Here is an 11,352-nt window from a genome sequence, read left to right on the forward strand (position 1 = left end):
TAAATGCAATAGGAACATATAGTTGACAAGATTGACACAATTGACAGGGTTGACATCGGTAATTGTATCCGCACGGCTCAGGTTCGGACCATAATAAATGGCCGGAATGGGTCACCTATTCCGGCCAAGTATTTTGGTACATCGCTCCCCCTAAGCCACGACTGACGAGAACAGGTCCGGCTCTTCGCATAGCACGCTTCCGACGGGCACTGGGTCCTTGGAAGAGTGTTCGCCCGGTTGGAGCAAAGCGTTGCGGCCCGTGCACATTGGCCCTCTACCATAGTTCATCAGTATTTACGCTCGTACTCTGGACTCGATTGAGTTTAGAATGGGGAAGAAGCGGGGACCCACGCGAAGAACCGGCATTTCTTGGTAATGGCCACTGTATACACTTCACTATTGTCAAATTAGAACCTTCGCTCTTCCATCAATCTGGATAGTCAGGGTGCGGTGACGACGCACTACTCATCGATCCCGAAGCAATCATCCATCGGGACAATCACACCGCGACTTGTCTCTTCCGTCTCCAGACCGATCTATCCAAGAGTATGACCGCAATTAGCTTTGCCTCGACGCCTCCGCTATGTGGATATGACAGGTTCGATCGTGGCGTTTGTGCTTACCGTAGTCGTCTTGGTGGCTGTGGAGGTGCAGGCGATGAGGAAGAGGAGGCTGAGGGAAAGCTTGATGGCGCGCATCTTGATAACAACGTTCTTGGTGAGATTATATCGGTGCGGTTTTGGCTCTTGCAATTGAGTCTCGCGATGTTGATAATATTGGTGAAGGAGAAGGACAGGTGTTGCGAACAGAGATTGAAGACGACTCACATCCCTTGCTTGATGGGCGCATTCCTCCAGAATTACTCCGTACATCAAACGAAGGGGGGTGAGATTGCAAGGGATGCACTCTAATACGAACCATGATGGCTGCCATATATCCGGCTCAGAAAATAAGACTCTTGTTGCATCAGGTTCACGCGTGGTATTGCATCAGCTTACATCTCGGCAGGCATTAGTTCTCCTTGCATATGTGCTCAGCTCCAGACAGTTAGAGGCGGCTGAGAGGTCATTCGGCTAACAGTTGGACTCCTGTAAGCGAAGAAACAATGGATGCATTCGGGTTCTGTTTGTTAGCAGCGCGGCTGAGCCCCCGAAGACGGGGAAGTTGGGAACCATGTGGCATGTCATTGCCATAGCATCAAGTTGTTTTAGCCATACGCCTGTTTCATAACAATCTAGAGCAATCCAAAGCGCCATCATTCTTAGAAGTCGTCTAAAGCATTTCATTGTCCACCTCATCATCCACTTCATCATCCTCCAAAGGCGTAATCCCATCATCAATCATCTGCTTGCTCACCTTCTCAATCTCACCCATGACCCTCAAGATGTTCCCTCCAATGACCCCGGCGACATCCTTGACACTAACTCCCCGCCTCAGCAGCTCCGCTATTAGATCCGGATACTTGCTGACATCCTCCAGTCCTTTGATCGTTCTTTCCATCCCATCGAAGTCCGACCCTAAACCAACGTACTGATACCCGATAAGCTCGCCTACATGCTGAATATGATCCGCAACATCACTCAGTGTCGCACTCGCGGGATCATCACAGCGTGTATATTCCGGAAGGAATGTAATCATAATTATACCATCGTTCTCAGCAAGCCGGTGGAGGACATTATCCGGTACGTTCCGAGGATGAGGGCAGATGGCGTAAGCGGAGGAGTGAGAGAAGATCACTGGAGCCTTGGAGGTATCAAGGGCATCGTGCATTGTCTTTGCAGAGACATGTGCGAGGTCGACAGCCATACCGAGGCGGTTCATCTCGAGGACCATTGCCCGGCCCGCGGCGGAGAGGCCATTGTGCCGTGGGGTGCTGGGGGTTGCGCTGTCGGCGTACTTGTTGTGGCAGGCGTGCGTCAGGGTTGTGTAGCGAACGCCGAGGGAGTGATAGAGGCGGAGGGTGGCTGGGCTGTGGCCGATCTGGTGCAGGCCCTCAACGCCAAGGAAGCTGGCTATCTTGGAAGGGGAGGTTTCGAAGGTGTGTCGGAAGGCGGTGGTATCAGGGACGAGCTCGAGGTGCTCTGGGTAAAGCTCGGCGAGCCGGCGAACAAGGTCGATTTGTTGAAGGGTGTCATGGACGTAGGCGTAGTCTGGTTCCGGGTCGGTGTCGTTACTGAGTTGCTGTTAGTCCTCCCCGCTGGTCTTGGAGTCTAGGCGCTGTACCAATCTATATAGACGCTCCAAAATTGGCCTCGAACTCGGCCCTGGGCTAGGCGGGGAAAGTCGACATGGTAGGGTAGTGAGATTTGGTCGGAAAAGTTGCTCTGGTAGATGTGGTTGTGGTAGTACTTGCGTAGGAAGAAGGGAAAGTCATTGTGTCCGTCTCGAGCCCTGAGTGTCAGCAATCATCACATAGAGATATCAATTGTCGTTACCTGTCAGTGGCTGCAGACTCAATACCTCCTCAACCGGATCCCGAGCAGTGCCGCAAGTCTGTAGACGAGTGAGGCCAAACCATGCGATCAGACTAACCGCGACCACACCAAAGACGCGTCGCTTCCAGCCGGCCGGCTGGGCAGGAGCTGCAGAAACAGCGGAAGTATGCTGAGGAAGTTCAGACGCCGTTTTCTCCATCGCGGATAAACTTGAGTTCGAAGTGGAGGAGTCAGGCGTCCCGTTGTTGATCAACGTCCGTCGGGCTGGATGGGTCTGACATCGGCTTCGGCTTATCGCACATGACGGCCCTTAACCCGATGCGGGGAACACCAACAATCCCATGTTCCAGGCCTGGTTCGCCTGATCGCATGCGATCTTGCGGGAAATGTTCCACAGAGAGAATGCATGAGGCATCTTGCAGAAACCAGCTGGCAATCAGCTATTGGACAATTTGTCGGGAGTAGGCCGTTTGCCATACACCATACAGAGTATGTCCGTTGCCGTGTTGAAAACAATGCTTCGAACTGCAAATGCACCGCAACCAGAATGGCAGTCGCACAGCTTGAACTTTGATGATAATCCGTGTAAATCGAAGATCTGAGCCAGGATGCTGCGATGGAGAAAAATTGGCAAATTTTTACTTTCGCCTTGTCCTTGTCGTGGGCCTATCGCGTGATATTCCTTGCACATGAGAGAGCGAGATATATATATCTTGGACCCTTAGTAGTACCACACAAGTGCGAACTGCAACTCTACGCCAATCAAGTATCACTTTCAAGGGATTCAACTCTCGAAGACGGCCTAGTACGGCATAAAGGAAAGAAAAGGCCGTTAGTTTCATCAAGAGGAAGAAGACAACAAGTGAACAGAGAAGTAGAAGGGGCTCACAGGCGCCTAGTACATAGTTTAAATATCCGAAGCACAAAGCTATAGTCTTGTTAGCTTGGTTGTATATAAGTCCGGGTGAAGAAGCTCAACATTTGAGAACATGAGATAGAAGAACAGGCAAATGCGATTGCGAATGGGGGAGATATATCGAGACTGTAGGGTTAGGTCCGCGAGGGTACCCGTAGGCAATCTCGAAAACTATACGCATACGCAGGTCCGCCAAGGGCGTAGGAAGACTGTAGCTTGACTCTGTCTAGATTCTGCTTGTGTGATAATTTGATCCCATGTCTCTCTGGGCCGTCGCGCATGTCTCGAAATTTTTCATTTTTATGGCCCTGAGCCTTCACTATTCATGCCCCTTTGATATTCGTGCCTTCATCCTGTAACAATGGGCGAGACTTTGCTTAACTTCCAGCATCATAACCTCGGATGTATGTCTGTATGTACTCCGTCCAACTCAGCTCAGCCACTCGAAGGCATCTGAAGGGCTGAAAAGGCGTCTGTTCAACACGCACGAACTTCTGACTTCGTGGCTGACTTCCACGAAGTAAACACTTCACAATTCACAGCCACAGTTGGAGCGCTTGGTGTGGGGTGTGGCGCATGATCGAGGAAATTTCGACCGAGCTGAAATATACTAGACCCTTGGCATTTGGTCATGAGTTCTTGATGAAAGAACGATGATCCAAGCCTTCTTTCTTCTGAGATAGCAAGAAGAGCAGTTCGCTTGAGGCATCGGGCAGAAAATCAACCTACCCTACAAGGTACAAGAACGAACCACGAAGTGTTCTCTGAAGTCCAGAGTGAGCAAGACGTAGAGAACGCACCGGTTCCCCCGAACTTCGAAGCCCGAGGGATTCATGGTACTGATGATCAGGATCAGCACAAACAAGTATTTCAAGTGGACGCAGGATCAAGCGTCCAAGACTCCAGCGTTCAGCATTTTGAGTTGGAAAATCCAGGTTCTGATCAAAACCCACGCTCGCCTTGAGCCGTGCAGACTTGTACTGTAAGCTTGATTTGAACCATGTTGATATGCGGTCGTGTTATTGCTTAGACAACAGATCATCGTGGGGATAGTGCAACGAATACATCATCGTTGGAGTGGTCAACAGTGAGAAGGATGGCCTGACTCAGAGAAATACCCTGTTTCATCAGAGGTCTTGGGGTATTCTCGATAGGATGGCCTGTTCTGGACAAGTCGAAGCATATCGCCAGGATCAAGGAGCAGTCATGTGATTGTTACATCACCATCCCGAAACGTCGCATTATCCTCCAATCTCCAACTGCCCCAGTCCAACGAGTGACGAACAGACGACGTTCAAGCGTTGCATTCCCCTTGACCTCTCTAATTTTGGGCACCTGTGCTGCATATGTTGCAATGAAAAGCAGATTTCTGCGCGACGAGGCATGAGATCACAGCCAAGGGGGAAAATTTTTGCCACATGGATGCAAAGCAGCAGCAAAATAGCACAGCTTTAGCATGGAGCTAAAACCCCGTAGACTGGCGCTAAGAGCCGATCTATTTAAACCTTGACGCTTCGGGGTTGTGCTCAATTTTGAGCTGAAGCCTCAACATCAAAAATGTGCAGAAGTTTATCGCAAGTATATTCTGCTGTAGACCCTGTACAGTAGATTGCCGTTCGAAGTTGCTCGGACGGCTTCAACGTAGTACCTGTCCATGATTCAAGGTACACGGGCCTGCATCCCGAGCAGGTACAGTAGTTGGACGAGTCATGATGAAATGGCGTGGCTGAAACGCAGGTTGACCGAATCGGCGATCGCGTCTCGGCTGGATCGACCCAGACTGTGAAGCTGCAAACCCGACCACCAGAGTTTTGGGCTCTCGTCGTCATCAACTCCCAGCGTGTCAATCCAATGACACTTCGAGTCTCTGACTGGCAGCAGAAGACGCTCATTCCACTCTTTTAACGCCGCGATCGTCCCAATGGGAGCGTAAGGCTTGCTTTTTCCTGGTGTTGATTTGTTTTTTTCCCCCCTACGTGGACGAGGACCGCACTCACAGCTGGCACGTTGCCCCTCTCCAGCTCTCGCTTCTTTTTCTTTTTTTTTTGTTGCCGATCTCGATCACATTCTTTCCTGGGGTTTTGCCCATCATTTCTTGTCATAAACTTCTTCATCTGCTCTCGCGGCATTCTTCTTGCCCTGGGCGATTTACCTCTCCTGCGGCTCGGCAACCCTGAGTCTGCTTCTGTTTTGAACCCAAGCTATCTCTAGACTCGAATAGTGCTCGACATATCGAGCAAACAAGAGTCATCATGGCGGTAGGTCGAATTGGCTTGACAGTGCGATCCCATCTTCTGACGTTGACAGGACAACGACAACCCCCAAGATGCATCCAATTCCGCCTCCAGTCTCGTCGTCACGTTAATTCCTGCTTTGGCGGTCGCAGTCGCCATGGTTGTACTTTTCGTGATTCTGCGACGCAGCGAGCGCCGAATGTATATGCCACGAACATACCTTGGAGTCTTGCGAGAATCGGAGCGCACGCCACCTTCGTCAACAGGCCTTGTTAACTGGCTTCGGGATATGTACAAGCTGCCCGACGAATATGTCTTACTACACCACTCCATGGACGCCTACCTTTTGCTCCGCTTCCTCAAGATTGTTACCGTGATCTGTTTCGTGGGCTGCTTGATCACCTGGCCTGTCCTTTTCCCCTTGAACGCAACGGGAGGTAATGGAATGAAGCAATTGGACATTCTGAGTTTCTCCAACGTGTCTGACCAGAATTATGCCTATTTATTCGGACACGCGCTTATCGCGTGGATCTTCGTCGGTAAGTTTGCGTCTGGTTTTACGGTGTGGACCTTGACCTGATCTTGTATAGGGTTTGTTTTCTTCACTGTCACCCGCGAAAGTCTTTTCTACATCAACCTGCGCCAGGCTTACTCCCTCTCTCGCGCATATGCGAGCCGTCTTTCATCCCGCACCGTGCTCTTCACCTCCGTTCCTCAAGATTACCTGAGCCGCGAGAAGATTACGCGCATGTTCGGCGCAAACAAAGTGAAGAACGTGTGGCTCACGACAGACACGGCCGAGTTGTCAGATATGGTTGACGAGCGCGAGAAGGCCGCTATGAAGCTAGAGGCAGCCGAAACGAAGCTGATTCGGAAGGCCAATGGTGCGCGTCTCAAGAAGATTAAGAAGGGAGGGAATGCCGAGGATCCTGCTGTCTCTGAAAACACCACCGAAGACGATGGCGAGTCTGGCTCTGTTGCAGCCCGGTGGGTCAAACCGACCGACCGCCCTACGCATCGCCTCAAGCCGGTTATCGGAAAGAAGGTCGATACCATCAACTGGGCCAGGTCAGAAATCGAGCGTCTTAACCCCGAGATCGAGAAGCTCCAAGGCAGCCACAGGGCAGGCGAGGTGGATCTCGTGTCCTCAGTCTTTGTCGAATTTTACGAGCAGGCAGATGCACAGGCCGCCTACCAATCAGTTGCACACAACCTTCCTCTGCATATGGCACCACGGTACATTGGTCTTGAGCCGACTCAAATCATCTGGTCCAACTTGCGAATCAAGTGGTGGGAGCGCATCGTTCGCTATGCAGCATCGATTGCTTTCGTCTGCGCGCTGGTTGTTTTCTGGGCGATCCCAACAGCCTTTGTCGGTTCTCTTTCCAACATCAACAACTTGACTGACATGGTTCCTTTCCTGAGCTTCATCGATGATGTGCCCAGTTGGATCAAGGGAGCGATTACTGGTCTCCTTCCCACCATTCTCATGGCCGTGCTAATGGCTCTATTGCCTATTGTCCTTCGATGTGAGTTCAACAGTAGAAATCACCTTGTTGTCTGACGTCAAGCTAACGAGTTTCACAGTGATGGCAAAGATTGGCGGAGCTCCTAGCTTGGCGGCCGTGGAACTGACGACCCAGAACTTCTACTTCCTCTTCCAGGTGGTCCAGGTCTTCCTGGTTGTTACACTCGCTTCCTCAGCCACGAGCGTCGTGACCAAAATCATTGACGATCCTACAAGCGCTGCATCTCTGCTCGCCAACAAGCTGCCTACTGCCTCGAACTTCTACATTTCGTATATTGTTCTACAGGGATTGTCATTCAGCTCCGGTGCCCTCCTGCAGATTGTTGGCTTGATTCTAGGAAAGGTGCTTGGTCGCATCCTGGACAACACTCCTCGGAAGATGTACAGCCGCTGGTCAAACCTTTCTGGTCTGGGCTGGGGAACAGTATACCCCATCTTCACTCTCTTGGCTGTCATTGGTGCGTATCAACAGATACAGGTTTTTGACTTGACTCCAGGCTAACCTTCTCCAGCCATCACCTATTCGTGCATTGCGCCTCTGGTACTGGGATTTGCGTCCATTGGCTTGTACCTCTTCTACTTTGCCTACCGCTACAACCTGCTCTACGTCTCCAACGCCAACATCGACACCCAGGGCAAGAACTTCGCCCGAGCCCTCCAACACATCACCGTGGGCTGCTACCTACTCGTAGGCTGCTTGATTGGTCTGTTTGCGATAGCAACCGGCGCTGCCCGCATCGCCCTGGGGCCCCTCGTCCTCATGATCATTCTCCTCATCTTCATGATCATCTACCATGTCTCTCTTAACCAGGCCCTCGACCCTCTCATCAACTACCTCCCCAAGAACCTCGAGGCCGAAGAGGAGGCTCTCCTCTCCCGCGAAGCAACCTTCGCCTCCACCGCCAACGGCGACGAGCACGACGGCATCGCAGCAACAAGCTCCGCCGCCAACGGCCACGACAACGGCCGCGGCACGAGCGTCGGCAACGTGGACTCGGCCGAGAAGGGCCTGACACAGACGGCCCCAGTCCAGCCCAAGGTCAACTTCTTCATCAAGTACCTCCGCCCCGACAAGTACGCCAGCTACGAGCAGCTCCGCCGCTGGGTGCCTAGCGGGGCCGAGGCCACGACCTATGCGCCCGAAGTTGAGGAAAACGCATACTACCACCCGTGCATCAGCGCGCAGCCTCCGCTCCTCTGGATCCCGCGCGACGAAATGGGCATCAGTAGGCAGGAAGTCAGGCACACGGGCCGTGTCATCCCCATCACTGACGAGGACGCCTGGCTCGATGAGAAGAACCATATCGTCTGGAACGTCGACAAGGGTGTTCCGCCGATTTTTGAGGAGAAGGTCTACTACTAGATCAGCCATCCGCGCTAAATCATTTCATTCCATTGACGACCGTCTATTGAAGCGCGATCGGCTGGCTCAGTGCAGTTGGATTCCCATGAATTGTTTATAACACGCAAGACGAGATGTCTCTCCTTCTAGCACTCTCTGTTTCACTACTATTTCTCTTTTCCTTCCGAGCTTTGCTTTTCATGCTATATTCGATACCTTGATACCCGGGAATCAGTGATGGTTGATGTATACATACCCCCATGTCATCTGCCATCTACGATGGGATATGCGATTGCATTTTAGTTGGTGGGATAGGATATACTGCCTTTATATCTTGATTGGAGATCTAGTAATAAATAATAATACCAAACATGCCAAACCGAGCTTGCGAAACTTCCAAGTTGTTTCTGAGTGACAGTAGAGGAAAACACAGACTCATGTTGATGTGACGCTGGAAAAGGGTTAATCTGAGTTCCGAAATAGTTTGCATAGGCCACGCCTGATCTGAGTACAATAGATAATAAATAGGTAAGCTATATATGCCCGCGATAATGCATCCGCCGAGTCAGCCACAGCCATGGGTATCTTTTCCTTTCCTCGGTCGTTTCACCACACATCCTTTCTACACTACCCCGAGAACCTGCACATGGCAGTCCACATTTCTACTTCAGGCTTCCTCCTCTACCCGAGAGGCAGGTTTCACTTCCCTCTCAAAGGCATCCACGCTCTTCATCGGACTCATCAGCATGAGGAAACTGAGTAGAATCTCGTTATACTGGAACTGGAGGTCCGGACGCAGCTGTTTATGGATTTTGAGTAGCTCCCCCGTTGACCAACCCCGTTCGGAGTCCTTCAGGTCTTTATCGCAATTTTCCTCAAGCAGGAGCCAGATGAATGTCTCGCAGGCTGGACGCCGATCCAGTTCGTGCTTCTTCACGGTATGTAGGAGGTGGTTGAGGAAGCGGCCGGTTTGGCCGGAGGAGTCTTGGTAGTCCCACAGTGCAGCTGTGATGTAGATGAGGGCTGCGGTGCGGGTCAGTTCCTGCGTGGGGACATTGCGCACGACGTAGATGCGGGAATCGTGGGGTACGCGCGAGGGGTGAGGCCCGCTGGAGAGGAGGGAGAAGAGGGGGCCTCCGATCTGGAAGGCGCTGCGGCGCTGTGGGACGTTGCTGAAGTATTCCTCCGTGTTGTGAGATTTCATGAGGCCTTCTGCTGCGCGGAGGAATGTGACAAGCCATTCTTGGCCGTCTTGCCAGCCGATAGGGGTTGCGGGGGGAGGAGGCACCATTACGTAGCGGACGTAGTGGAGAAAGACTTCGGCGAGGCCGTTGGAGCGTGGGCGTGTGCGCAGGATTTGCACAGCGCGGTCTTCATATTTCATTGCCTGCTCCTTCGAGCCGAAGCGGTCTTCGTGTAAAGCTAGGCCCGCGATGGCCATTGCGAGACTGTCGCTGTCGATCTTCATGCGGCCGTTCATAGCGTCTTCGATGCCTTTTGTGACGTAGGAAAGGTGGTGGTTGATTTCAGGGGTGTTGCTGTGGTTATATAATTGAGACTTCCATCGAGCGCAATATGAGAGTATGACCGCTTGGAAGGTTAATGGATGGTTCATGGAGATCTTGAAGACGCAGTCTTTGAGGTATTTGTTTTGACCAGACCAATAGGTCAGTTTATTCGTCCAGTAGTCCGCCAGCGCCATGTCGGCCGGGGAGGTGGTGGGTAGGCTGTTGAATGAGTCCTTTCGCAAAGCGTCCAGTATAGTGGTTGGTGACGGCACATGAGGAGGGGTTTTGGGAGGGAGGTAGGCAGGTTTCGGTCGTGAGGAGCTAGGACTTTGGATCTCTGGCTAGAAGCGACCCTCATCAGTGAACAGATTCAATCGCAGGTTTCTGAGGAAGGAAAGTGAAGAAGATGTTGCAATGACTTGACCTACTGCGTTCAAGATGGATGATGTGCGATGTCGGCGGCTTGGTGAAGGCACGGGATCGTGTGGTCCGTTCTCTGTCCTCTCTTGTACCTCTGGCTGCTTCTGCTCCCATGAGAGGTGCGGCAGTAGGCCATTGGTTCTTCTATCGCTGCCATTGCGCGAATGTGTATGCCGCTGCTGTTTGCGCTTCTCCTGAACATGGTGCCGCATGACATGTGCGCGTTTCTCACGGGAGGACGAGGTCGAGTCGACGAAGTAGAAGGACCGGCTCTTTGCCGGTTCATCGCGCTTTTGCCGCTTGAACTTGAGGTTCTGGAGGTCTTCGCTGGCGCTCCCTGGGGAAATGAGATGTTAGGGAAATCATGACTGGACGGTGAGTATGAAAGAGTGAATGCTCGGTGACCAACGGCGTAGATGAGACTCAGAGGGCGTGGCACGTGGTTCAGAGACGGCCTCGATGGGAATGGGATCAGCCGAGAGACACCTGTTTGCGGCCATTACGGCGGGGGCAGGCATTTGACGGGGTAGCCAGGTGGATTGGGGGTGGGAGAGGCCGTCAGGACTTCATATTCGGGGGATCGCTGGGGGTCGCTAAACAGGGAGAAAGGTCGCTGGAAGAGGGTTCAAGGGCCCTCCCTCTGGGGAAGCAGGCGCTTCGCTTATCTGTCTCTGCATTCCTCCGCCCAGGGACGACGAGTCGACGGACAGTAGCGCTGGCTTGACGAGTGGGGGTCGCAAAAACGACACCTCAGAGGCCTTCATTCGCAAACAATTTGCACTAGATTTATTGGATAATTCGTCCCTTTTTGTCCGCTTGGACCTTGTCTGCGGGGCCCTGAACCGGCCTAGCGCGTGCCCATCTTCTGCCAGCCACGGTCCGTGCGCTGGGCCCTGCTGACCTAAGCCGCCGAAAACCACTTTACGCGTCGGTGCGGATTTACACCGCCGCCGACGCGTTTCGTGTCAC

At 52.4% G+C, this 11,352-nt stretch overlaps 4 protein-coding genes across 4 annotated transcripts; 1 reads left to right on the top strand and 3 right to left on the bottom strand.

The window, feature by feature from the left end:
* Positions 1–150: 150 nt before the first annotated feature.
* Positions 151–698, bottom strand: BJX68DRAFT_265011 (uncharacterized protein; the record flags this gene model as incomplete). Its single annotated transcript, XM_071045127.1, has 4 exons — positions 151–274; positions 352–396; positions 463–536; positions 624–698. The coding sequence occupies 4 exons, from the start codon at positions 696–698 to the stop codon at positions 151–153; spliced, it is 318 nt and encodes a 105-aa protein (XP_070900911.1).
* A 374-nt stretch (positions 699–1,072) lies between these two features.
* BJX68DRAFT_43768 (dipeptidase) lies at positions 1,073–2,692 on the bottom strand. Its single transcript, XM_071049163.1, has 3 exons — positions 2,436–2,692; positions 2,224–2,383; positions 1,073–2,173 (listed from the first exon to the last, which is right to left on the bottom strand). The coding sequence occupies exons 1-3, from the start codon at positions 2,632–2,634 to the stop codon at positions 1,273–1,275; spliced, it is 1,260 nt and encodes a 419-aa protein (XP_070900912.1). The 5' UTR covers positions 2,635–2,692; the 3' UTR covers positions 1,073–1,272.
* A 2,480-nt stretch (positions 2,693–5,172) lies between these two features.
* BJX68DRAFT_233170 (putative DUF221 domain protein) lies at positions 5,173–8,855 on the top strand. Its single transcript, XM_071039595.1, has 5 exons — positions 5,173–5,609; positions 5,659–6,124; positions 6,176–7,114; positions 7,173–7,571; positions 7,626–8,855. The coding sequence occupies exons 1-5, from the start codon at positions 5,604–5,606 to the stop codon at positions 8,474–8,476; spliced, it is 2,661 nt and encodes an 886-aa protein (XP_070900913.1). The 5' UTR covers positions 5,173–5,603; the 3' UTR covers positions 8,477–8,855.
* Positions 8,795–11,147, bottom strand: BJX68DRAFT_233173 (uncharacterized protein). Its single transcript, XM_071039596.1, has 3 exons — positions 10,793–11,147; positions 10,392–10,720; positions 8,795–10,304 (listed from the first exon to the last, which is right to left on the bottom strand). The coding sequence occupies exons 1-3, from the start codon at positions 10,899–10,901 to the stop codon at positions 9,123–9,125; spliced, it is 1,620 nt and encodes a 539-aa protein (XP_070900914.1). The 5' UTR covers positions 10,902–11,147; the 3' UTR covers positions 8,795–9,122.
* Between the last annotated feature and the right edge of the window lie 205 nt (positions 11,148–11,352).

This window comes from Aspergillus pseudodeflectus (genome assembly GCF_044049435.1).
Source record: "Aspergillus pseudodeflectus strain CBS 756.74 chromosome Unknown BJX68scaffold_13, whole genome shotgun sequence".
Taxonomy (NCBI): Eukaryota; Fungi; Ascomycota; class Eurotiomycetes; order Eurotiales; family Aspergillaceae; genus Aspergillus; species Aspergillus pseudodeflectus.